The sequence below is a fragment of the Dipodomys spectabilis genome, unplaced genomic scaffold (genome assembly GCF_019054845.1).
Source record: "Dipodomys spectabilis isolate Male_0828 unplaced genomic scaffold, ASM1905484v1 ptg000002l, whole genome shotgun sequence".
NCBI lineage: Eukaryota > Metazoa > Chordata > Mammalia > Rodentia > Heteromyidae > Dipodomys > Dipodomys spectabilis.
Window position 1 is genome coordinate 10,267,684 of NW_024870679.1, and position 27,727 is coordinate 10,295,410.

The window sequence follows — 27,727 nt, forward strand, 5'->3', positions numbered from 1 at the left end:
GGGTGGCCACTCGGGGGACCCTCCTCCCGCTCCCCCCCCACCCCCCCGCCCCGGTTCCCCGCGCGCTCTCTGCGGGCGGGAGGCGCCTCTCCGGCGACCGGTCCCGGAAAAAACCACCACGCTGCTTGGTTTAGAGGAAGAAAAACCCCAGAAAAAGATTAAATTTTAAAAGGGGTGGGAAAAAGAAAAAAAAAAAAAAAGCCGGACAGACGCCTCTGCCGCGGGAGGTCCCGGAGCTGCGAACGAACGAGTGAGTGCGCGGCCCGCTGCGGTGAGCGGACACCCGGGGGCCGTGCGCCTTCCCCTGCGGGGGGCTGCGGGGGGCCTGGGGGGGGCCGCGCTGAGCATGTGTGCCTTTTACCCTTCATTTCTGGGGGAACTTCGTCCAGTAATTCAGTGGCTTGGTTTTTGAAGATACTCTGCAGGGTTTGGTGTTTTTTTAATGTTCATGTTTTAAAACTGCTGTGTAGAAAGCATATATGTAAGTTCAGGGTGGGGGAGCCTTGGTTTTTGCTTTCCTTCGCATTATAATTTGGGCAGAAATCATTTTCATGTAGCAGCATTCACTTGTTTTGTGGTTTGTTTGTTTTTTAAAAAAGGCTTTCACATTTTGCAGTCGACTTTGAATTGTACTGCATTGCTGGGAAAACCCTTAAGGAGATGCAGACAAGGTAGTTTTATGAGAAGTATTTCCATTACAGTTGGATTTTTTTTTCCTCCTCCAGAACGGCTTTATTTCCATATGATGTGAGCAGTAACATATATCAATAATCACATTCCAGCGATTGATTTCCAGCATGTTCTGAACTCATCAAGGTCAGCTGCAATATGAGCACCTGCTTTTATATCCTGCCTTTGAAAAGAAATGTTGTATTTTCCCTTGTACAGCTACCAATTGAATTTGCTTAGCTGGTTTATGGAGAAACCTGCATTATCTTTTACCAAATAGTTTCGAAATACACTGGAAAAATAAAAAACAAAGTTTAACTTTTCCCCTTTTATCAGTTTCCAGAGCCTCCCAAATTTTCACATTCCCAAAGATATAAAAATAGGAATTCCCATGAGAATCTTCTCATTTAAAAAAGTAGCAGTGCTGCTCACATCTCTTAAATTTGGGACAGCATTCGACAACCAAGTTCAACAATGAACTCAGCACCTGGGCACTGTCCCTTAGCTTGTTCTGTTCAAGGCTGATGGCTTTAGCACTTGAGCCGCAGCTTCACACATCTAGTTTTCTTTTGGAGATAAGATTTTTGTGGTCTATCTTGACTAGGCTGGCTTCCAACCTCAAGCCTCCTATCTCAGCCTCCTAAGTAGCTAGGATTATGGACATGAACCACGACCACCAGTACTTAACACTGAAGGCACTTTTGTTCATAACATGTTTAAATCAGGAAAAGTTCTGTGAGCAAAATTTTTCTGCTGTGCTTCACATTTACATCTTGAAAAACTAACTTGTCCCATACATGTTAACCTATACATGTTGTCATGTCTAAGTGGGATTCATCCAGTAGTCATTCAATGAATATTTACCATATGTAGGGCTGGGTACTGGGACCATAAAGCTAACTAAGCTGAAATTGTTTCCCTGGAAATATAATGAAAAATGTGAAGAAAGGGAGGTAGAGGAGTCTGACACTGAATGAGTTTTTCTGAAAATACTAATTCATTCCTTTGCTCTACAATAATTTTGGGGAGGAGGCGGGGGGCCTGTTGTGCGGGCTGAACTCTGGGCCTAGACACTGTCCCTTAGCTCTTCAGCTCAAGGCTAGCACCCTACCACTTGAGCCACAGCGCCACTTCCAGCTTTTTTCTGTGGTGCTGAGGAATCAAACCTAGGGCCTTATGCATGGGAGGCAAGCACTCTACCACTGAGCCAACTTCCCAGCCCATCTGCAATAATTTTTACCATGGAAAAGCATGACCTTGGAAAACCAGAATTGATTCTTCAGCACTATTTTGGTGGTAATTGTCTTGCCATTCTTTAATCAATAAAGTATCTTGGAAGACTCTAGTCAGAATTCTCATTTCTTTCATAGGTTACAAGATGAAGTGGGTTTGTCAAAGTATAAACTAAATAGATGCAGAAACTAGTAAATGTATTCTATTTTGAAGTTTTAAATATTTTGATATCATCTATTGCCTTGGTTTAGCTGCAAATACACTACATGGATTAAAAAAAAAAAATCCAGCTCCTTTTAGCAATGGTCAGCAAGAATGGAAAGGATTCCACCCTGTCATTTATTTATCTACAACCCTGTTTTAGACCCTATAGTTTTTCCTTGGAGGGGATGGGGGGTTTATTTTAATTCTTCCAGTTGAATGCCTGTGGATTGCTGCTGATATAAAAAGGAATTGTGGTAGTAAATAAGAGTACACATGCATGGATTTTAGAAATTGAATTCCAATGCAAATTGTTGACATAATAAGAGGTTCTGCTCCCTGCCCTGTATGCTCTGGATTTTAAATGTGTAAGCATTAGATAGTGGAAATGATGTCAATTTATTTTGCTTCCAGATCCTCAAAAGAAAGATGTAAGCAAAATATAGCCGTGTTAGCACCAATGAGCAAAAAGTCATTACCCACCTCATTGCTTAGAGGTCATTTTGAGAAAGCATAACAGAAAATTATAACTTGAAGATAATTCAAAGCATTTGCTGGCAGGGATGGTAAGGGTAAACAAAGGAGGAGGCAACAATGCTTGATAAGCATTGATAAGCTTGATACGCTTGATAACGATGCTTGATTACCTTGCTCATGTAATTGTAACCCCTCTGTACAGTATTTTCATAATAAAATTTTTAAAAAGCATTTGCTAATTTCCTGCTGGTTAAGCAAAAAAACAAAAATTCACTGAACATTCTTTGATTTCTCTTCATAGTGTCAAGACACTAGCTTGTTCCAACCAAACATTGAAGCCATAAGGAATGTTTAAAATAAAAATCAATAACAGAATGCGGTAAGTAGCAAATTTTGAGTTTGTCTTGTTTTTAATGTGGCAGAAGTTTTACCATCTTATCTATTTTCAAATGTATAGTTCACCACTGTTGAATATTTTGACATTGCTGTTGAACTTGTTGCCAGAACATTTTTTCATCTTGCAAAACTGGAACTTTATACCTGTTAGGCGACTGAGTCATGAGTGTGAGAAAAGATCAAGTGGACAAAAGGACAGAAAGAAGGCAGAGACCTCAGGAACAGGCTTTAATCATTGCTGCAGTGTAGAGGGTGTTAGGTTTTTATACATGCAAGCATGAGATCCTTCTTTAGAATGCCTTTGTCCTGTTGTGTTGGGGATTTATGGAAGGGGTGTCCTTCTGATGCTGACAATCCTGCACGTTCAGATAAGGTCAAGGGTAAAGTTCCTGAGAATCACGAGGGGTCGCTGGGGAAGGGTGGTCAGTGGGCCATAGGAGCAACATGGGGTTATGAGAACAAAGCAGATTTTCATCATTTGAGACCCTGAAAAGGTATGAAAAAGTTGAGATACCTCATGGTCTCTTCTGGCTACTTCCTGCTGACATGGAGATGTCGAGGAATCCCTGAGGCTGGGGTCTTTAGGGTCTGGGTCTGTGCTGGACAGGGCAGGGCAGGGCAGTATAAATGATTTCTTTTTTTTTGGGTCTGGTTGTGGGGCCTGAACTCTGGGCCTGGGCGCTGTCCCTCAGCTCTTCAGCTCAAGGCTAGCACTCTACCACTCGAGCCACAGTGCCACTTCTGGCTCTTTTTTTTCTTTTTGCTTATGTGGTGCTGAGGAATCGAACCCAGGGCCTCAGGCATGCAAGGCAAGCGCTCTACCACTGAGCCACCTTCCCAGCCCAAGGCAGTGTAAATGAAGCCTCCAGTTGCCTGCAGTAATAGAATGGCCTTGGCTTGCTCCCAGTTTGTGTCCTGAGTGAGGGCTGTTATCCTGTTAAATAGAAACCTTTGAAAAAGGTTAAGAAAACAAGGTCCAAGAAGGAGTAAGAGGATGTCTGTTACAGGTCCTAATAGAGGAGCCAGCTAGTGGGACTACTATGAGAGGGAATCCTACCAGGAGGTCCACTGGAGTGATTCCCATCATCCACCAAGATTCTCCTACAATTGAGTTGAGATCAGGCAAAAGGCTGACAAGGTGGTACGACCAGTTGATATGAATGACATAGGAGAACACACCTTCACCACAAGCCAGAAAAGTTCCATTTGGAGCACAAACCCAGTTGTGGCCCATTACAGGAAGAATTTCCATATAACTAGACTGGAGGCAGGAAGGAAGTGTCTAAGGTTTCTGGCAACTGGGTAGGGAAGAGCATGGTAGACTGGTTAAGAATAACACCCAGATATTGTACGGGGCCTGGCTTTGTACAGTTCCAACAGTTAGAGGCTAGGGATGGATTGGAGTGGATAAGGGCCTTAATAAGGCATTAATCATTTCCTGTATATAAATGGCTGCCTAGTATGGATGGGAGACACAGGAAGATGCTAAGGCAAGCTACTCTGACTCCAAGAGGTAGACAGTTATGGGCATGATACACATGCTTATGAACTATTTTCTTTTGCTCTCTGGCTTTGAATACTTTTGAAGGGACAAGCACAAGTGGCTCCATTCAGGATCAGACACCATTGCCTCTTATCTGAGCAGTTCTTCCCAACCACCTCTCATGGTCCCTAGTCACCAGGATTGTTGGGGTGGATCTTCGAGGTTCCTTATCCTTTCTGGGATAATGTCCTAGTTAGTGTATTTTACTTGTTGCTGAGATGAGCTGTCCCAGTTGGCCACATCTCCCACTAGAGGGGGCGAGAATGGCAGGTTGGGTGTAAGTCAGTGCCAATAGAGCCTCTTATTTCCAATTGAGGCAACCAGGAAATCAATAGAATTCGTTTTTAAGCAGGGCTTACCTTAAATTTATTAAGAATAAAAATTAAGTTTGACCAATAAATACTTGTAAGAGCTATTTATCCCTCTGTGGGTCTGACTGTAAATGTTGCAAAAGATCAAATCTATAATAACAGGACTTAACAGTAGTCATTATTGAAGTTTTAAAACAGTAACTAATTAAACAAGTTAGTTTTTTTAATTATAAATAGCAGTTTAGGATACTAATTAAGATTAAAACCAAGCCAGGCGCCAGTGGCTCACACCTGTAGTCCTAGTTACCCAGGAGGCTGAGATCTAAGGATCGTGGTTCAAAGCCAGTCTGGGCAGGAAAGTCCATGAGACTTATCTCCAATGAGCCACCAGAAAACCAGAAGTAGTGCTGTGGCTCAAGCGGTAGAGCTCTGACCTTGAGCTGAAGAGCAGAGGGACAGCACCCAAGCCCAGAGTTCAAGCCCACGACAAACAACAACAAAAAGATTAAAACCATTGTAGATGTCACTTTTTTTTTTTATTGCAACAAAGAATGCAGGAGCTCTGTATCCAAGGTGGCTTAAAAATTTCAGAAATAGCCGGGCACTTGTGGTTCATGCCTATAATCCTAGCTACTCAGGAGACAGATCTGAGGATCATGGTTCAAAGCCAGCCTGGGCAGGAAAGTCCGTGAGACTTTTATCTCCAATAAACCACCAGAAAACCAGAAGTGGCACTGTGGCTCAAATGGTAGACCACTCACTGAAGAGCTCAGGGACAGCATCTAGGCCCAGAGTTCAAGCCCCACAACCGACAAAAATAAATAAAATTTGGGAAACAGACATATTAGCTTTTTAGTTTTGCATACTCATTTAAAATGTAATCATTTGATGGACCTTGACATAAACACTTAAACAATTACTTTCATAGATGGACATAAAGACTGGGATACTGGTTTTACATTAGTGTAATAATTTTGACCTTAGGAAAAATCTTTAGATAAGTTTTAAAATCATAGTCAACTTAATTACATACCAACTATGCAATGTTTACTTTGTAAACTTTGCAGAACTTTATTGATAACAAACAAACAAGCAGAAAGGCAGAGTCCTAGAGAGAGAGTGTATCCTGCCACCCATATTTATCCTTTGGGATGCTAGGAGGAGCAATTTACTATCAGTTACTCAAGTGTTCTGTGGTTAGTGTTCATTTTTCCTTTTTTCCATTTTGAAACAAACATTTAAGACATTTCTTCCTTCCCAAACTCTTTCTTATCTAAAGGATAAGTTTTGTTTCCTCAATTCCCTTTCACAAAACTTTCCTTATTAACTTCTTTTTCTTTATATTCCTTTATCTCCTTACTGGTATTTCTTTAATTTATATTTTAGATTACTTCCTAGAAAATTTTGAACTCAACATAGCTTTTCTTAATGTAATATAATAACTCTTTGACATATTTGTTCACACCCAAATCTGATGACTTTTACGATTTGAGCTTAAAACGGCCCATTTTTTTCTTTTTGGCCTGTGGAGCCCATTTAACTTTTGGTTACTTTAGATCTGCAGAATGACTCTCTGGTGTCAGAAATGAATAAATTGACACATAAGCGATACAGGGAATTTAGTCAAGGCAAGTTTACTTTTGTTCAAAAGGGTGCAATACCCTTACTCTACCCAGAGCTAGGCAGGTACACTGGGCAGAGCAGTTTGCTAAGTTTTTATCCCAATCCAACCTGTCCCTTCTCCTTGTCAAGGAGTTAGGTTCACATTGTAAGTGTGATTGATTACCAAGATTAAAAAAGGGCCTATTCTCTAACTTTTTTTTAAAGGTTTACAGTTTTCTGGGAGTGGGGCTGGGAATTTGGTGGCTGGCAGATGCAGTTGGAGGACGAAGAGGTGAGTGGAAAGCTCCCACTCCAAACGGGGTCTCATTCCTTTTACTGCTGCTTCCATTGGTAAAAACTCTTCTGTAATACCCAGCACACTTGGCAGTTAACTCCTTCTACCCAAGATTCACATTCCTCAGCTGGCAGCTGGTCACAAGCAGCATAGAAAATAGTTACAATTGAAGTGAAAAAGTAAACAATTTCAGGAAATATCAATACCAAAAAAAAAATCACCTACAAAATAGAAGCACTTCTGTTTGATAGAAAAGACTACTTTTACTCACACCATGCTGACAGATTTTGTATCAAAATAGCAGATTACTTTGAACATATTTACACACATACACACTTTTGCACAAAGGTCTTAAACCATGCTTAGTCTTAAAAATGAACACCAGCTGTAAGTTTCCTGGAATTCCAATGACAAAATATATTTTGCCCATAGCACTATAGAACCACAGGGTCAGTGTTAGAAAAACAAAAAATTAAAAACAAATACTTTTGCCAACAAACAGAATCTCTTCCTTTTAAGGATAACCAAGACTTACATAACCAAACACAGAATATGTTTATCAGCTTTGCAAGCAAGGCACATTAGCATACAAATTGATTGTATGATTTGTATTACATTGGATCCCCTTCTACAACAGCCCAGAAAGCTCGATCTCCAAAAAACAGAAATAGTTAAAAATAGGAACTTACCTCAGGAGGTCTCCTGAGTAGCTCCTGATTTAGTAGCATGTCTGGCATGCTGTTGGAGTGGAAGAAAGGCCACAAGGTCCTAGAACATCTCAGGGGGTGCCTCCTCTGTGGAGTGCCCATCCTCCCTAGCCCAATCTCCAAGGCTACCTGCCAGTGGTTTCAAGGGACCCAAGTGCTATGTTAGCCCTGGGATCTCGGTGGGGCTTCCAAGTGTTATACAGGAATTGGATCAGTGAGATACAGAGAAGCCACACTTTAAGAGGTTGAATCAAGAGTCCTTATTAGAAAACTGGCGACTATAAGTGGGCTATGTCCTAAAGAACCTGCAGCCCTGAATGTAACTAGCACAAAGCTTATAAAGGCAAAAACCACATGATTGGTGTGGGGAAACCAAACCTAACAAAAGGGTTATACACAAGCAAAGCAAACAGTCTAGGGAAAACAATCAGTTATCCTGGAGCTAGCTAAGCAACATGACATAACCATAATTTAAAAATGACCTATTATACCTCTAGGGTTTTTGGAACTGGGTGAAAAGCCCCTGTCATCTATTAAGATGCCAAGATGGCAGTGAGGACAAGATGACGTAACTTAGACCCAATAGCCATATTTCACATTAACTAGCTCTTGTTGGGAAGTTAGGGGGCCCTAGTCTAGCTTTTGGAGTTTTAGGGTTGTTAGCTTGTAAGAATGTTGCTTTATCTTTGGAGGCATATGCCCATGCCCATCCCTACCCTGTGTCAGACACACGGGCTTGGCAGGTACAGGGGTAAAGGTCAACAGAGGGAGTTTGCTTAGAGAGGACAGACAGGTTCAGCTCAGAAAATCTGGACCACAGAAAGGAAGAATGCAGTTATAAGAGCAAGGAAGGGAAAATGGCTTGGGCTTAGGGAACCTCTGACCGATTGCCATTCTGTTGGAGAAAGTTACTTATATCTTGCAATATTGCGGACTCAAAAGTTCTATCTTCAGACCAGTGATTGCAATTACCCAATTGGAACTGAGGCCAAATTTCTAAGCAGTTACATTTTTTGATTTTGTAATTGTCCATTTGATGCTGAGGCCGCATTTCTACACAAAAGCAGATACGTTTCTTTGATTAGATCTGGTTTCAAGCCCAGAACATCTATCCTTTGAGAGGGAACCTACGAGGGGTCCCCAGAACCCAACCTACATCATTCTCAAAATGCTGTCAGTCAGAGTGGACTGTTGTGACCCCATGTAGAGGGCAGTGAGGAAAAGGAATGATGACCAAGAACCAATAATAGGGCGCTCCAGAATACTAAGTCAAGGCCAACTGGTCCTCCACTGAGAGGCTGGGCATCCCCAAAAACCAATCAGCTAGAAAGGTCCCCACCTGTGCACTGGACGTTTCCCTCTCAAGGGCCTATCAAGAGGAAAACCAGAATCCTTATCTCACATTCCCAGAGAAGGTGCTGGCAGGAGAAATGGCAGTTGGTGGGCATAGGTGGTTGAATAGCAAGTAGTCTCTGGTCTGCAAGTCAACAGAGATAGGGAAAAGGAGAAGGAAGATTAGAGGTAATGGGGCTTACAATAGAATTTACCAATCCAGTCAGTAAAGATTGCTTCTAGCCCCGCACAAGCCACAGTTTAACCACTGAGGGAAGAGGGTAGATGGGGGGGAGGGGGCTTCTGCACCCCTGTTAGTAGCCTCAACGGACTCTGGCTCTCTGAAAGCCACTGTTGCAGAAAGGGAAAAAAGACAGGAAAGGGAGAAGCGGGAAGAGGTTTCCAGTGGTCTTAAAACTGAGTTTACCAGTCAAGTCAATATATAGACCTAGATCAAGACCTAGCCTCCCTTACATTTCTGTGAGGCAGTGGTAACCCAGGGCTCTGGGTCCCATTCCAGCCGCTGTTCTGGTATAGTAAGCAAGAAGGACCAACTGGCTGTCAGTAAGCCGCTGGGGAGGAAGGGGAAAGAGAGGAAATGAAGAGAGCTAAGAAAGAGAAATCTAGCATCCCTGAGGGTGAGAATCCTCCAGGGAACACTGTTCCTGCTCAGGGAACCATCTGTTAGGAAAGTGAGAACAAAGCAGATTCCCACCAACACACACTGAACAGTAGTTTATTTCCTCCTACCTCTTGCCCCTAGCAATAAATCCATTTTCTATTTCTATGAATTGCATGAAGTCATACAGTATTTGTCTTTTTGAGGGAATGGACATGTGTCACACAGCATGTCCTGAAGACATCCTGTATATTGGAGCATGTATTAGAATTCCTTTCCTTTTCAAGGCTGAGAAGGAGTCCTTTGGGGACATTTTCTGACTGGCTTATCTGTGGACATTTAGGTGGCTTCTGCATTTTGTAAGTGATGCTAGTATGAACATGGATGAAATGCCAGTGTTTTTATCTAAGGAACATGATTTTCTTTGGATGTGCTTTTCTTTTCTTTGGAAACAGAAGTTCTTACTTGAGCCAGGATTTGTAGATCCCTTGATATAAGAGTCCAGACTGTAGAATGAAGTCAACAAACGTACCTGTGCCCATCTTTTTTTCTTGGTGCTAGTGATTGAACCTCTGGCTTCACGTGTTCTAAGCATGGACCCCTGCCCTCTGCCAATTAGCTGTACCCCCAACTTCAATATCAAGTATCTGAAATTTCTTATAGACTAGAATTTAGTTGAAAGTCAAGACCATGCAGGAGATAAAGATAAGTCAAAGTGGCTGAAGTATAAGTGTCAAGGGTTTGATTCTGACTCACTACCAGTCTTCCTTGACTCAGTAAGTTCTTTTACTAGGTTGACTCAACTACCCCATTTACAGAACAGAGTGAAATTGTTTTCTTTCCTTTAAGTGTGTGTGTATGTGTGTGTATGTGCATGTGTGTGCACACGCACATGCACGCCAATCCTGGGGCATGAACTCCTGGCCTGCACACTGTCCCTGAATTTTTTTTTGCTCAAGGCTAGTGCTCTACCACTTGAACCACACCTCCTCTTCTGGATATTTTTTTTTTTGTCTTTCATAGAGCCTGAACTCAGGGCCGGGGCGCTTTCCCTAACCTCTTTTTACTCAAGACTCTACCACTTTGAGCCATAGCTCCCCTTCTGGTTTTCTGGTGGTTAATTGGAGATAAGAGTCTTGTGGAGGGGCTGGGAAGGTGGCTCAGTGGTAGAGCACTTGCCTTGCATGCCTGCGCCCTGGGTTCGATTCCTCAGCACCACATAAGCAAAAAGAAAAAACCCGGAAGTGGCACTGTGGCTCAAGTGGTAGAGCTGAAGAGCTGAGGGACAGCGCCCAGGCCCAGAGTTCAGGCCCCACAACTGGACCAAAAAAAAAAAAAAAAAAAAAGAGTCTTGTGGATTTTCTTGCCCTAGTTGGCTTTGAACAATGATCTTCAGATCACAGCCTCCTGAGTTGTTAGAATTACAAGGCATGAGCCTCTCGTGCTCTTCCCTTTAAAAATTTTTGATATATTGCTTATTTGAAGAATTGTAGAAGGAGAGAGGGAAGTTATGAAGCACTGTCATTACTCTTGCTAGGCTCAGTGAGGGCAGAAGCTTTGTCTGCTGCTCACTATATGTGACAATGCTGGGCACGTGCAAAACACCTGTCAGTATTTGTTGACTGGTGGATACTATGGGTATTTTAACTTCCTTGAAATAAATGAGAAAACTCACATGCATTTGGGATTGTTTCTAGCTTAGATTTAGCATCCAAAAATACTTAACAAGTCTAATTCATATGTATGAAATCTCATTTCTCTTACAGAAGTAATTTTGGAAAACCAGTATTGGTGAAAAGGGATATGTTCTATAAAATAGTCTAAGGATCTGTGGTATAATGATCCTGACCACTGTCCACCCCCTCCATTTTCCTATAACTAAAACTGATAGTGGTTTAAATGAAAAGTTCCAGTATTATGGAATGGTACAAATAATACATGTGCAGATGTACTTGGTCTCTTTTTTGACCCATTTCTGGAACAAATTGTACATTGCACTGTACTGAGCTAAAATTGCTTTTCTATTTCTAGCTTTCTTCTTAGGATATGACTTGTTCAATCCTCACAAGTCTTCAGCGTTTTTAGGAAGAAAGTTACCCTCACTCTCACACTAATATATGTGTGTTGGGTTGATATCATCATCATCATCATCATCATCATCATCAGTTCCAATTAATAGACAATTCCAAAAGAAAGTTACAAGATTAGAAAGAACGTTCCTTTCCCATCTTTCATGCTTGTGTACTTAGAAAGTAGAGAAGCACTCACCGTCTGCCTCAGTGACAAATGGCTGGATTGAAGAGACAGGTTTTACTTTACAAATTATGCAATACTTATGTTGTGCCCCTCATATCGGTGATGATAAAATAAGCTCTAATCCATTGATAGGGGCTGCCTGAAGCAGTTTTGAGGAAATATGAAGCCTCGAGTAGGAAAGGGAAGAAGAAACATTGAAAATGCCACACGATTGGTTGGCAGCTTTTGCTAGGACCTAAGAGTAGAATTGGGATGGGAAAGAGAGAGGCCAAGTTAGTAAATCACCAGAATCCCTGTTTTAAAGGCTGCCTGGTTCATTCTAACTTGATTTGACCATACAGAAAGGGCTCCCTCAGCCTAGCTGCTGGCAGCAGGCTTGGCATGGCATGTAATCCATACAGAAGTGTTTTCCTTACAGCTTCCACTGAGACATGACCTCTTGTCATACCATCTATCTCTTCTTGTAGAGCTGTTTTCCAATAAGCTTTAGCTATTCCATTTCAGAGCTCTAGCTTCAAAAAAAAAAAAGTAGTAAAAGTAGGGCAAGGACTCCTAGGACTCCTAATGATGTACAGGTTTAAATAATGGTCAATGAGCTACACACTGGTGACTCATGCCTGTAATCCAGGCTACTCAGGAAGCTAAGAGCTAAAGATAGGGATTTAAAGCCAACGTAGGCAGAAAAGTTCTTAAGACTCCTATCTCCACTTTAACCAATAAAAGGCTAGTAGGGGAACTATGGCTGAAGTGGTAGAGTGCCAGCTTGAGTGTAAAAGCTTGAGGCCCTGAGTTCAAGCCCCAGTACTGCCAGTGCCCCCCACTACACACACAGAGTTATACTGGCAGTAGAAAGATGGATATATTTTTACTCTTAATAGTCCATTGCATAGTTAACTTTCCCTAAGATAATCCAACATATAGCTATTAGTCATTAATACAGTAAGATCCCAAGATTAATCGGTCATACTACATTGTCCTTTTTATTGTTTTAAGTTTGTTCCTGTTCTTTACTGTGTGTATAATTAACACTACTTTGCTTTGTGAGGAAAGTAATAGGAGTAAAGAAGATTCTAGTAAAAACATATGCTTAGGGGAAAAAAAGTAAGAGGAAACATGTTAGAAGAATAGTGTAGAATTTGTAGGTGAGGAAAGCTATATGTCCTTCCTAAGATTACAATGATAAGAATGAATTTCCTAGATAAAGGTGAAGTTTTAAAGTCAGAAAGTATTCCCCAGCTGTAAGCATTGGCTCACACTTGTCATTCTAGCTACTTGAGAGGTAGAGATTGGGGAAATCACAGATAAAAGACAGCCCTAGCAGAACTTTGCAACACTTCGTCTCAACCAATGACTGAGTGTGGTGGTTCATGCCTGTGGTCCCAGCTACAGGGGAAACAATGGCTGGGGTAGCACAGTTGTTCACATTTGTCATCCCCACCAACATGAGGAAACAGGAGTAGGAGGATTACAATCTAAGCCAGCCAGAGCAAAAAGCAAGACCCAATCTAAAAATAGCCAAAGGACCCTCACACCTGTAATCCTAGCTACTCAGGAGGCTGAGATCTGAGGATCATAGTTCAAAGACAGCGGTCAGGAAAATTCGTGAGCCTCTTATCGCCAATAAACCACTCAGAAAAGTAGAAGTGGCACTGGAAGTGGTAGAGCACTAGCCTTGTGCTGAAGAGCTCAGGGACAGCGCCCAGGCCTGAGTTCAAACCCCATGAACCAAAGGAGCCGGACATCTGACTCAAGTCATAGAGTACCTACCTAGCATATGCAAAGCCCTGAATTCAATCCACAGTACAAAAACCAAAGAACCCACTATTCTCAAAACAGTATAGTATAAAATACAGTGATATGGCTATTGAATTCTGAAAAAGCCTGTGAAGAGAAATGGCCTTTGATGTTTTATTTCTGACACTCTTTAATGTACAGTGAAGTAAATTCGAGTTATGTCACAAAGTTTTAATAGCAGAGACTCACTGTGGGCAATGGTGGGCTGACTTGGATTTCCTTCTATGCCAGTCATCCTGAAGTATACCGTTTTTGTCACTGTCAGATCCCAAGCTATATTTTCACTTGTCAACTAGGTTAAGACTTTTATCAGTTTAAATTCTGCCTGCTGCTTGCCTGCTTAAGCAGTCGAGTTTCTGATTATTGTTACTGCCTAAGCCTCCTTGGGGAAATTCACGAGTGTAATATTGTCTAACAAATGATGATTTCCTTCCTAAGCAAATTGGTGCACTCACCAGGAGCCTTCTAGGGGAGTAATGCTCAAAAAACATTTCAGTGCAGAGTATCTTTGGAAAGATGTGGGGGTGAAAAGGGGAGATCTAAGACTTCGTTTGACCACAGTAGTAAAAGCGAAGGGTGATATGCGTGATAGCCGTGGGCTAGAGGTCAAGTTCATGACCCTCTACCTCTTCTACTCCACAGATGTGTGACTGTTGGAAACACACAAGGACACTCCCTGTTCTTGCCTTTTTACACCTGGTCCTAAGACCAGTGCCTCGGGGACCCAAGGCATCATCAACTGCCTTCATCCCCCAGATTGCCCAGTAGTGGAAACTCTGTTCTTTTTTTGCTTATTGCCCTGGAGGTGGGGGGAAGGGGAGGACAGGGAGATCCTCTGAGAAAAAGAGGTGAAGCCCATTGTCTTGGTCCCAACATAACAGCGCAGCCTCCTACTCTCATCTCGGACCATCCAGAGTGCTGCTTGAGAGTACTTGGGGTCTGGGGTTCACCCCAGCCCTGGAGTGTCTGGGGGTGTGAGGAGCTGGACAGGCAGGCTCCCATTCCCTGGGATTTCTCTCACAGAAGTCAGTGGGTGTATAAAAGGAAGGATCTTTTTTATCCCCATGGCCCATTGAGGAAAGCGGGGAGGTTTCCAATGACTTAGAGGTATGGTTCTTAGGGTGGTGAGGGAAAGGAATAGGGGAATGGGAGGGAGGAAGGGGGGAAGTCAACTGAGGTGCCTGAGCCAAGGGGAATTAAGGGAGAAATGGAAAGACGGTAGATTTCAGCCAGGAGGCTCTGTCTCCACTGGCTTCTTCTCTGCTTTAACCTTGAAGGGAAGCAGAACTATTTTTAATATTTTGGAGGATCCTATTTCCTGCAGAGAACATAATTTTTTTTTTCTGAATGACTAGCTTTTAGCAGATGTACATGAGTGGTTCATACTTGTCAAACCCAGTCCAAAGGATATCTGGTTCTAAGATCAGCCCCTGAGTCTTGATAAAACAATATGTCATTTTAATTTAACATTTTCCCCTAGGAGACTCTTGGAAGGTATTTTATCGTGGTCCCTCCTAGCCTGCTTACTTGCTCACTCCTTTTATTTTTCCATTTCTTGACCATTTTGATTTTAATTTAGCGCTTAAGGAAACAGTTTTCTTTTGTTTCCCCAGAGATTTCTTACACTCCCTTACACCTAGTCAGTGTCAGCTCCACTGTGCTCCATCCACCCAGGAGCTTAGGCACCTCCGCAGATTGGCAGGCCGCTGGACTTCAGTGAGATTCAGATCCGACACTGCCTTCAGTCACAAGGGGTTGCTATAGTACTGCAGATTGGAACTCCATCCTCCCTTTTGTTCTACCCAACACCTCTCATTCCAACCACCAGTGCAATATTTTGTCACTCCCGTGATGCTACTTGCGCGGGTCTATGCATAAGCTTCTATGATCATTGCAATGTGTCTTTTTTTGGGGGGGGGGGGGTCCAGTCATGGGGCCTAAACTCTGGGCCTGGGCGCTGTCCCTCAGCTCTTCAGCTCAAGGCTAGCGCTCTACCACTTGAGCCACAGCCCCACTTCCGGCTTTTTTTTTCTTTTTGCTTATGTGGTGCTGAGGAATCGAACCCAGGGCCTCAGGCATACTAGGCAAGCACTCTACCACTGAGCCAACTTCCCAGCCCTGCAATATGTGTCTTTAGAGCTCTTCTCCAAGAGTACAGGTTTCTTCTCTGATCCAGGAAGTCACTGGTGCCAGCCGAACCCCTGAGCTGTTATAACCAGGCATCTCCTGAAAGAGGGAAGTGAGCTTTCTGCTTCCCAGATAGAATGAAGGTCTCAGACAAGTCCCCCAACTTGTTGACCCTACCTCTAGTGTCAGAAAATGAATAGGCACACAGATAATAGATTTCATCAAGGCATCTTACTTCTGTACAGGGGGGTACTCTGCCACTCTTTCCAGAGGCTAGGCAGGCACTCAGGATGGGGGTGGAGGAAGGAGGGTTCCTGCTTGGTTTTTATCCTAATTCAAGAAGTGATGTCCCTTTTCACAATTTCTTTCCAATTGGTTGCCAGGGTGATGGTAATACAGGGAAACTTAGAAAGCATTCTAACCATCCATGAAAGGTCCATAAGGAGAGGGATGGCTGTCCTTTTGGAAGCAACCATGCACATTTTTCCCATTATAGCTGACAGGGAACAGGGTTGTGAATGGGTCTGAGGCTGGGCTGCTGACAGTTATAGACGGAGAGGTCTGTAAAGTCAGTGGAAAGTTCTCACCCAAAGAGCATCTGCTCTTGAACTTTGTTGACCAAGATTTATATAGCTGTTATGACTGGCTGATCACAAACAGCATAGACGATATTTACAATTGAAGTTAAGAAGCAAATGATTCCAGTAAATATTGGTACCAGGAAATATCAGTATACAATGGTGGCTGCTTACAAGATGGAGACATTTTAGTTGCACTGAAAAGATTGCTTTTTCTCACATGATGTCCCAGGTGTGTTATGTAGGAAACATTTCTTACCTACTATTTAGTCCTAATTGGGCCCCAATTTGCATTTGAGTTTATTCGGTTCAATGTTTTTAGGCATCCATTTTAAAGGTTAAAATAATGTAAACAGAGATTGCCACATTCCATTAACCTAACAAGAAATAAAAACACAAGTGCAAAAAATGAGCCAGTCACTGTTCTGGACTATGAAGACGGGCAGAAATTGCATGCTGAGAGAAAAGCTAGAGGCACTGTTGTGAAATATGGATGCAAGGTCTAATAGCACTATGTTCAGAGTTCACTGGAGCACTGAGTACCCAGAGCTGTGAAAACACGCTCTCAGTGCTGGTAATGTGTGAGAGATATGAGGGAGCAGAGAAGTGGATGGAAGCGTTTTCTTGGTAAGTAGCACAAACCAATACAGGAAGCTATTCATCAGCTCCCCGTATATAGGTACCCACCCCTTGGCCTCTGTTTGAATGATTTCTATCATCTGCATACAGTAAACGTGACCAAACCAGGTACCAGTGGCTCACCCCTGCAATCCTAGCTAACTCTGGAGGTAGAGATCTGAGGATCAAGGTTCAAGGCCAGCCTGGACAGGAAAGTTCATGGAGATTCTTTTTTTTTTTTTTTTTTTTGGGGGGGGGGGTGTCCGGTCGTGGGGCCTGAACTCTGGGCCTGGGCTCTGTCCCTCAGCTCTTCAGCTCAAGGCTAACATGCTCTACCACTTGAGCCACAGCACCACTTCCAGCTTTTTTCTTTTTGCTTATGTGGTGCTGAGGAATCGAACCCAGGGCCTCAGGCATGCAAGGCAAGTGCTCTACCACTGAACCACCTTCCCAGCCCTCCATGGAGATTCTTATCTACAATTAACCAACAAAACACCAGAACTGGAGCTATGGCTCCTATGGTAGAGCACTAGCCTTGTGTGAAAAGGCTAAGGGATAGAAGAATCTAGGCCCTGGGTTGAATCCCCGGTATTAGCACTAAATAAATAAACAAACCTGGCCAGAAACTGCTTACCCCTTGTACAACTATCTCTTCCAACTTTTCATTATGCAGATTCACTGTAGGAAAATGCAGATTTTGAATTGACCTCTACATTGTACCTTGAAATGACTTTATCTCTTGGCAAATACAGTTCTTTTTTTGAGCATCTGCACCCTAAGATCATATGTTTTCAGGCAAACACATATAAATTCTGGAGGATGAGCCTGAAGAGAAACAGTCTGTGCAGTAACAAGCCGATCTCATGGTGAAATGGCAGAATAGTATCATTCTTCTACCATCTGTAGCACCAGGATGAAATGACAGCTTCTCCTTTTATGTCATCAAGTTGCTCATTGCTTTTCTACCTTAGGAGCCAGAGGCCACCGCTAATCTTCCTTCATTCTCTGTTCTGGCACGAACAAAACGTGTTTACAGCTTCTCTCGGGATAATTATCATTCTTCCAATCTAAAGAAAGTAACCTTGAAGGAAAAAAGATTCTTCTACAGCATTCTTCCTAGGTAACTTGGTAGCTATTGTGAATGGCAAGTCTGTGTAAGTTCAAATAGGCTTGTCCATTTAAAAACATATGTGAGAGAATATGTAACTATTGCTTCATAGACTAGGTATTATTCACTTTTTTTGTACCCGTCCTGTGGAGTTTGAAGCGTGCTTGGGTGCTGTCTCTGAGCATCTTTTACTCCAGACTAGCGCTCTTATCAACTCTTATCACTTGAGCCTAAACCACTTCTCTGGGGGTTGTTGGATCCTGGCTTTCCTACGCAAACTAAAAAGATTTGCATAATTTTCTTGGATTTCAGTACTTAGTAAATATGAAATTAAATATTTATACTCTAATTCTGAAGTCATAAATTATTCATACCTCTGGAAACCTTTCTGATACAGGTAATATAAGGGATTAGAAAGTATTTGAAAGAGAAAATTTCCATATTGGCCACAGCCAATATAAACTCCTTAAAAAGTGCAGATAAAAGTAAAATAGCCATTTGAGTGTCTTTGACATATATTTATAGTAAGATAGAATAAGTTCCATTAGTTTTTTCTGCACCAGATTTCCAAGTAGTGAGTTATTACTAGTTAGAGACCGGAAACAACTTATACATGTTTTATAATACCCTCATCTAGACAAAGATCTTGATTCTTGCTTGCATTATTTAAAGCAGTTGGCAAAATACTCTTTACTCTTCAGGGTTTCCAACTGACCATTTTTATGCAGAACTGAAACTGATTTAAGGAACCTGTTTTTAATTCAGTGTTAAAAGGACTTTCAAGGTCTTTGAATCAAGATTATGAATTCATGTGGCTTGCTTTAAGTTGGATATACTAGTGGTATGTGTTGTTTTAGTAAGAGAATACTTGAAATGAAAATATTCTATTCTAATGCCTTAAATTGCTGTCCTTGAAAAATAATCACAGTAGAGCTGAGGTTGCTTAAAACATAATTCAATTTATTCATATCTTAGGAGTGAGGCCATGATAGAAATGCAAACACAAAAGTGCTTTTCTTAATAGAACAAACTACAGAAAAAATATAAAACAGAATAACCTTAGAAGCCCCTTAAGGGCTTCTAAGAGCCCTTAAGAGCACTCCACTGTGAAGGGAACATTGCTTTTCAAATCTGGATTGTTAAGAAGTATTGCTGGACACATTCTTCTCAATAAACTCTTCCTGAGGCCAGACAGGGTGGAGCATACCTGTAATCTCAGCAGTCAGGAAGCAGAGGCTGGAGGATCATGAGTTCTAGGCCAGCCTCAGCAATGTAAGTCAGATTGAGGCTGATCTGAACTACAAAGCAATATCCTGTTCCAGAAAGCACAAAATAAAATAAGCTCTTTCTTCGCTTGGATGTTACTCAGTACACTATTACATCATGGATTGTATGCACTTGTTCTGGGAGTTCTCCATTCTCGTAGGGACGTCTCATAAACGGATGATGTTAAAGCCTTGGATTACCCAGTCTCTCTGAAAGAACTATAATCTCATTTAAAAAATATTCTCTGGATAGAAGCAGTGAGGAGGGAGAGAAAGAAGGAAGTGAATCTGATCAAAGTACATTGTACATACTTATGGACAGGTTAAAATGAAACCCACCATGTAGAATTCATTGACAATAATAAGAAAATGTGGAGATACAATAACCTCGGATCCAGATTTTTTTTGGGGGGTGGGGGGTGTCCAGTCGTGGGGCCTGAACTCTGGGCCTGGGCGCTGTCCCTCAGCTCTTCAGCTCAAGGCTAGCACTCTAGCCACTTGAGCCACAGCACCACTTCCGGCTTTTTTCTTTTTGCTTATGTGGTGCTGAGGAATCGAACCCAGGGCCTCATGCATGCAAGGCAAGTGCTCTACCACTGAGCCACCTTCCCAGCCCATCGGATCCAGATTTTTAGCGATTAAAAAAGGAAAAAACTAATTCTTATTTGGTATACCACTACAAAACAAATGGTCTCCAAAAGAAGGAAATGTTGGGGCTGGGAAGGTGGCTCAGTGGTAGAGCACTTGCCTTGCATGCATGAGGCCCTGGGTTCGATTCCTCAGCACCACATAAGCAAAAAGAAAAAAGCCGGAAGTGGTGCTGTGGCTCAAGTGGTAGAGCGCTAGCCTTGAGCTGAAGAGCTGAGGGACAGCGCCTAGGCCCAGAGTCCAGGCCACATGACCGGACCCAAAAAAAAAGAAGGAAATGTTGCCAAATCACCCTATCAAAAAGAGTGGCCAGTTCGCTCACACCTGTCATCCTAGCTACTGAGGAGGTTAAGATCTGAGAATCCTGGTTCAAAGCCAGCCTGAACAGAATAACCCAGGAGACTTGGCTCCAATTAGCCAGCAAAAAGCTAGGATGGAGATGTGGCTCAAGTGGTACAGCCTCCCCCCCCCCCCCCCCCCCCAGCCTGGAGTGGAAAAACCAAGTGAGAGCATGAGGCTGTGCATTCAAGCCCCAATACTGACATGGAGAAAAAGACCAACAGAGAAAAAGACCAACTTAAGATGGATCTCTATCCTGGTTGAAAAGGCATAAAAACACACTGACTACTCACAGAAATGCTCACGATCTGGCTTGCACTCCCATATCTGTTCCAGGTGTTGCCCCGTCTGCAAGCTTCCTGGGAGAGTCATGGGGATCCGGGTACTACGTTTCTCTCTGGTGGTCATCCTTGTGTTACTGCTCGTGGCTGGAGCTCTGACCAACCTACTTCCAAATATCAAAGAAGACAAGATCCTCACCCTGCGTCGGGAGATGAAACCCCAGGGCAAGCCCCCCCTGGATTCCTTTACTCTCATTATGCAGACGTACAACAGAACGGATCTCTTGTTAAGACTTCTAAATCATTATCAGGCAGTCCCTCACCTCCACAAAGTGATCGTGGTGTGGAACAATGTTGGAGAGAAAGGGCCAGATGAGTTGTGGAACTCTCTCGGGCCACACCCTGTCCCTGTGATCTTCAAACCGCAAACCACAAACAGAATGAGAAATCGATTACAGGTCTTCCCAGAACTGGAAACCAAAGGTGAGTTAGGGCTGAAATGTAAGTCTGATAGGGCAGATGTAGGGATGTGGATTCGGGATTCTTGCAAAACAGTTGTCTCTCTGGGCACTAGTGGCTCATACCTGTAATCCTAGCTACAGGAGGCTGAGATCTGAGGATTGAAATTCAAAGCCAGCTTAGGCAGGAAAAGTCTCTGAGACTCTTCCTCCTTCTCCTCCTCCCCCCCACCCCCCCACAGTTTATTAGAGATCAGAGTCTCACAGACTTTGCTGCCCTGGCTGGCTTCAAACCATAATCCTCAGATTTCAGCCTCCTGAGTAGCTAGGGGTTACAGGTGTGAGCCACCAGCCTAGGTTTTCTGAGACTCTTATCTCCAATTAACCTCCAAAAAGCCAGAAGTGGAGCTGTAGCTCAAGTAGTAGAGCGCTAGCTTTGAAGAAAAAAGTTGAAGGAGCTTTGTGTGACCCATGCAACAACTATATTCACAAGACAATATGTTGGAAATGATCGGTACAACTTGAGGGGAAGGGATTCAGGGGGAGGGAAAGTAGGAGAAAAATGAGGGATAGAGTAACAAGTTTGACAAGAAATGTACTTATTACTTTATGTAACTGTAACTTTATGTAACTGCACATCACCTTGACAATAAAAAAAAGTTCAAGGACTGCACCCAGACCCTCAGTTCAAGCCTTAGTACTGGTGCGTGCACACGTGCGCATACACACACACACATACACACACACACACAGAACACTTTGAAAAGCTGAAGGAAGTTTCCAAGATTTCAAAGAGCAGTTTGCTGGTGAGGAAATTACATATATCTTGCAGCAGTAACAAAGAAGCAATATTGTTACAATAAAAAAAGTTTGACAAATGCTATAATATACATGATTAATTATAGCAAAAGTAGTAAGATGCTGTTTAGCTTATGCTTCATACGTTTTTGTCACTCTCTTCCTCCTATTTGTAACCCTTTCATGAGGTTGTAATTTGCTTATAAGAAATTTTATTTGTTTTAAGCTCCATTAGTTTCTAGGATGATGGATGCTAATTATCTGCTTATTTCCCTCTGGGGCTATTATGAAATCAATTATAACTCAAAAAGAATATTTTCTACTAAATAAATCTATCAGAAGACAGTTATTACTCACTAACTGGATCAGAAAATACTTCATTTAAATGATCTATTTAGATACAATTGTATCTTATTGCTTTTGTTTTCAATTCCAAAGGGTTCAATGTAAATTTATTTTCCTTTCGTTTCAGCGGTGTTAATGGTGGATGACGATACACTCATTAGTGCCCAGGATCTTGTTTTTGCTTTCTCAGTGTGGCAGGTAATGTTGCTAAAACTTATCCAATGCTTAAATCAATATGCTATAGTTTAATGTGGGAGTTACTCAAAACATCTTAAGCAGTATATTTCTAAAACATAAACGAAATCATCGTAAGCTGATCAAGATTTCCAGAGCTGAATTAAGCCATTTTGAAAGTTGGTTTAATATTGGGAAGTATAGGGAAGAATAGCTGGAATTATCTCCTAGAGAACAACTGAGAACTCATTTGACACAGGAAAGATGAAAAGAGATCATTTCTACAAGCCATAGACAAGTGTCTTGAATGAGAAATATACTTCTGTGTGTGTGTGTATGTGTGTGTTGGTCCTAGGTCTTGAACTTAGGGCCTGGGCCTGTCCTTGGGCCTTTGTGCTCAAGGCTAGTGCTCTACCACTTAAGCCACAGCACTTTTTTTGTGTGTGTGGTTAATAAGAGGTAAAAGTCCTGCAGACTTTATTGCTCAGGCTGACTTTGAACTATGATCCTCAGATCTGAGCCTCCTGAGTAGCTAGGATTACAGCCACTAGCACCCAACTGTATCAACATTTTTAAAAAGCTTTTTGAGAATGAATTTATTATCTCAAAAAATGCAATACCAGTTTAGAAATGTCTGCATTTGCCATTTGACTGTCAGGTATTAGTTTCCTTTATTTTTTTTTCCTAAATCCTAAATGAGCATATGTTGTCACTAGCACTCTGTCGAATATGTAGTACTAATCATAACTAACTTTTACAAGTTGCACTATAATTACCTGAGATCAGAACTGCATTCAGATACTCTCAAGGCTGTACCATACATGGTCTCATTTGTACTGTAATAATTCCTTTATTAGCATGAATGGTAGGTTGTCACAGTTCCATGTATATAGCAGCCTTCTGAAATCTGTGGTCTTAACTTCATGCCTGCATTGCTGATGAATTATGTCAGCAGTTTAGATTAGTAGCTTTTCCCAGTCCTATAAATAAAAGCTTTTTAGGCTAAAAGTACTAAAGTAAAACATCAACTGTGAGATTTCTATTTAAAAAATAAAAATCAACCTACTCCAAATGTAAAGATGAAGGCAGGCACAATATGAGGATTATGAATTATCTAAGTAAATCATAGTTAAAGATAAACATAAACTGTTCTCTGATGGCCCATACCTAGAATCCTAGTCCCTGAGGAGGAATTGTTCATGGTTCAAAACCAGACTGGGCAGACGAAACTGGGAAACTTTTTTCCTCCAAATAACCAGCAAAAGATCAACCTATAGGTATGACTCAAATGGTAGAGTGCCAGCCCTGAATGTAAAAACATCCAGCAAGAATGTGTGAGGCCCTGATTTCAAACCCTGGTACAGAGGTAGGAGCGGGGAGGGGGCACAGCACATCTGTGCAGATCAAACTTCCTGGCGAGAAAAGCTCTGAGCTTAAAAGAACTTTTTCAGCCAGGCACCAGTGGCTCATGCCTGTCATCCTGGCTACTCAGGAGGCTGAGATCTGAGAATCACAGTTCAAAGCCAGCCTGGTCAGGAAAGTCCATGAGATTCTTTTTCTCCAGTTAACTACCAAAAAGCCAGAGTAAAGCTCTGGTAGCCCTACAACAGAGATACAGTGCTAGTATTGAGCCAAAAGCTCAGAGAAACAATGACCAGACCCTGAGTTCAAGCTCCAGGACTAGTGTGTGCACATGTATGCACATTTGCGCCTGCATGTGCGCGCATGCGTGCACGCACACACACACACACACACACACACACACACACACACACACAGACTTCCTGGCAGAAAAGTCCAAGCTGTATGAGGTGGGTGTATATGTGATTCCAGCCACAAGGAGCCTCAAAATAGACAGATCAAGGCTGGGGGCTTGCACCTAGGTGGGAAGCAAAATCCTGTCCTAAAAATAACCATGGAACAACAGAGCTGGAGGCATGGCTCCGTAATAGAGCCCAGCTTAGTAAGCACGAGGCCCTAGGTGCCAACCCCAGTACTGAAAAAATAAAAGAGAGGTATGAACAGGATTTTTAAAGTTTTAGTCAGCAACTAGCAAGAGTATAATTTCCAGTAAGATAATCTGATTCCTTCCACGAGTGACAGGAGTTCCTTGTGGAGTAAATTAGAGCACGTGGACAAGAGGAGAGACTCAGTGTGCACCTCTGGGCCTGTACTATCTGTTCCTCCATCCTCACTGCTGTCCCCAGCCCCTCCTCCATCCAGCTGTGAAAGCCCCTTCATTCTCTGCCTTGTCAAGGGCATTTCTCTGAAGCCCCCAGGCCTTTATTCCCCATCCACCAACCTTCCTCCTTGCCTCCAGCAACACAGGTGTCTCTGCACCGCCAACGTCTCATTGGCTATCCTTGCTGCATTTACAGCTTTCTCAGCGTGTTGACTGGTGACTCCCTGCTCCCTGTCTGTGCTGAACCTCCCTAGGCTGAGTTCATCCATAGGAGATTTAGTGAATGGAACTTGAATTAATTTTGAACTAAAGTTTTAACGCATCAAGCCCTTATCCCTTTCTCCTGAGTCAGTGTTGTTTTCTTTTGCTTTGATTGAATTTTGTTTTTCCTTGTCTCAACCTAATAATATTAAGTGGTTTACTATCTTATGTCCTCAAAGTTCTTGACACATTTCCCACTTGGATGTCTATGCATACATGCATATATATATATAATATTAGATATAGATATATAGGATTTATATATGTATATAAGAAATTAGCTATATATAAATATAAGATATAAGATTTATATATAATACATATGAGATGTAGAAGACATTATATGTAACATATATGTCATATATAAGAAATATTATCAATATAGGGGCTGGGAAGGTGTCTCAGTGGTAGAGCACTTGCCTTGCATGCTCGAGGCCCTGGGTTCAATTCCTCAGCACCACATAAGAAAAAAAAAAAAAAAAAGCTGGAAGTGGTGCTGTGGCTCAAGTGGTAGAGCGCTAGCCTTGAGCTGAAGAGCTGAGGGACAGCGCCCAGGCCCAGAGTTCAGGCCCCACGACCAGACCCAAAAAAAAAAATAAATAAATATTATCAATATAAATCTTATATGTGTATCACATAGTTATCATATATATATACCATATATATCTTATATTATCTCATGTTTTTAAGAAGGAAATACTAAAAGCCGGTGCTGGTGGCTCACACCTGTAATCCTAGCTACTCAGGAGGCTGAGGTCTGAGGATCGAAGTTCAAAGCCAGCCCTAGCAAGAAAGTCCTTGAAACTCTTTTTTTTTGGTTTTGTTTTGTTTTGTTTTTGGGTCCGGTCGTGGGGCTTGAACTCTGGGCCTGGGCGTTGTCCCTCAGCTCTTCAGCTCAAGGCTAGCGCTCTACCACTTGAGCCACAGCGCCACTTCCGGCTTTTTTCGTTTTGCTTATGTGGTGCTGAGGAATTGAACCCAGGGCCTCAGGCATGCAAGGCAAGCGCTCTACCACTGAGCCACCTTCCCAGCCCCCCTTGAAACTTTTATCTCCAATAAACCACCAGAAAATCGGATATGGCGCTGTAGCTCAAGTGGTAGAGTGCTAGCCTTGAGCTGAAGAGCTGAGGGACAGCGCTCAGGCCCAGAGTTCCAAGCCCACAACTGACCAAAAAAAAAAGGAAATACTCGAGTCAAAAAGAGATTAAAATTGGGGCTGGGAAGGTGGCTCAGTGGTAGAGTGCTTGCCTTGCATGCATGAGGCCCTGGGTTCGATTCCTCAGCACCACATAAGCAAAAAGAAAAAAGCCAGAAGTGGCGCTGTGGCTCAAGTGGTAGAGTGCTAGCCTTGAGCTGAAGAGCAGAGGGACAGCGCCCAGGCCCAGAGTTCAGGCCCCACGACCAGACCCCCCCCCAAAAAAAAGAGAGATTAAAATTACTATTTTTGTTTTCTTGTGGTCCTAGGTTTTTAGCTCAGGATTCTGTCTTCGATGCAGTTCCTCTACCCATAGTCCTCTTTGTTTTAGTTATTTTTCAGTGAAGATCTCATGTTTTTGTCTATACTGGCCTTAGAGATTCTCACGACCTCCACTTTCCTGTACTTAGGGGAACTTATGGGTATAAAGCACCTCACCCTAGCAACATAAAACATTAAGAAAATCAACAGTGACCTTCAAGGACATTAAATTTATGAAGTAGCCCAGAGTTAGATGAAGTTAGGATGCAGAAATAGGGAAGAAGGAAAAGTCGACAAATCAGGTTTATTCTCTTCGTAATAAATGGATAGTCTCGCTATGTATATATGCACGTTTGTGCGTGTGTGCATGTCCTGGGGCTTGAAGTCAAGGCCTGGGCACTGTTTCTTAGTTTTTGCACTCAAGGCTAAAGCTCCACTTCCAGTTTTTTGGTACTTAACTAGAGATAAGAGTCTCAAGATTTGTCTGCTGGGCTGCCTTTAACCTTGATCTTAAGATCTCAGCCACTTAAGTAGCTAGGATTACAGGCATAAGTCACTGGCGCCCAACCTCGCTGTGTCTTTAAAGAAATCTCACACTTACTTATTCTTTTTTTCCCTTTTCAGCAATTCCCTGACCAAATTGTAGGATTTGTGCCTCGAAAGCATGTCTCCACGTCCTCAGGTATCTATAATTACGGCGGATTTGAACTACAAGCACCAGGGTTGGTAAATGGAGACCAGTACTCTATGGTGCTGATTGGAGCCTCATTCTTCAGTAGCAAATATCTGGAACTCTTCCAGAGACAGCCTGCAGCCCTCCATGCTCTGATAGATGAAACTCAGAATTGTGATGATATCGCCATGAATTTCATCATCACCAAGCACATTGGAAAGACTTCAGGGGTATTTGTGAAGCCTGTAAATATAATTAATCTGGAAAAGGAAACCAATGGCTATTCAGGCATGTGGCATCGAGCTGAGCACTTTCTGCAGAGGTCTTACTGCTTAAATAAGCTTGTTAATATCTATGATGGCATGCCCCTAAAATACTCCAACATTATGATATCTCAGTTTGGTTTTCCATATGCCAATCACAAAAGTAAAATGTGAAAGGGAAGCAGAGGAAAAACTTGGCACTACTATCTTTAGATCTCAGCCTCCTGAGTAGCTAGGATTATAGCCGTGAGCCACCAGCATCCAGCCAGTTGATTGTTTTCATGAGAAGCCTGAAATGCCTCTTGAGCAAAAGCCCGAAGTGCAGGGAAAAGCCATTAAAGAACATTTTAATCCCATGTGAAAAGGAACTTTTGTCGTTCCCCTTGCTTCCCCCATGGCCCTTCTGACTGTGGTTTTGATATAGTCATCAGTGCTTTGATGTTCGTTGACTAGCCTGCTGGGATTGAGAGGGTAAGTGTCATAGAGCAACAGTGTCTAGTTGTTTGCTTGCATTTTGTCAGCATTAATTGCATGAATCACTCCAAAATGCAGTTTCTTATATGCATCAGTGGGCAGCTGGGAGAAAACTGTTATTGCATTTTGTTACTGAGTTTGACCTTGCTAATGTCTATCAATTCCTTATGTTTTACATAAAGTCTGTGTTTTATAAACATGTATAAAATAACTTCTGAAAGAATGACTTAAGTAAAAGCTCACA

At 42.3% G+C, this 27,727-nt stretch overlaps 1 protein-coding gene across 3 annotated transcripts; it reads left to right on the plus strand.

Moving 5' to 3' along the window:
• The first annotated feature begins 64 nt into the window (after nt 1–64).
• Extl2 (exostosin like glycosyltransferase 2) lies at nt 65–27,727 on the plus strand. 3 transcript variants are annotated; one of them, XM_042674876.1, is made up of 6 exons: nt 65–271; nt 726–816; nt 2,882–2,959; nt 20,455–20,882; nt 22,128–22,198; nt 26,698–27,727. In XM_042674876.1, exons 3-6 carry the CDS (start codon nt 2,928–2,930, stop codon nt 27,181–27,183), a joined length of 1,017 nt encoding a protein of 338 aa, XP_042530810.1. In that variant the 5' UTR covers nt 65–271; nt 726–816; nt 2,882–2,927; the 3' UTR covers nt 27,184–27,727. The 3 variants fall into 3 exon arrangements, with proteins under 3 accessions (XP_042530810.1, XP_042530803.1, XP_042530819.1); XM_042674869.1 differs by having other exon boundaries at nt 65–250; XM_042674885.1 differs by lacking the exon at nt 726–816 and having other exon boundaries at nt 65–250.

What these genes read in the sequence shown, in the direction of transcription:
- Extl2 (XM_042674876.1), top strand. Translation starts at nt 2,928, where the DNA reads ATGTTTAAAATAAAAATCAATAACAGAATGCG. An exon ending in CCCAGAACTGGAAACCAAAG is followed by an intron (nt 20,883 to 22,127) that starts GTGAGTTAGGGC and finishes CTTTCGTTTCAG; the next exon opens with CGGTGTTAATGGTGGATGAC. An exon ending in TTGCTTTCTCAGTGTGGCAG is followed by an intron (nt 22,199 to 26,697) that starts GTAATGTTGCTA and finishes TTCCCTTTTCAG; the next exon opens with CAATTCCCTGACCAAATTGT.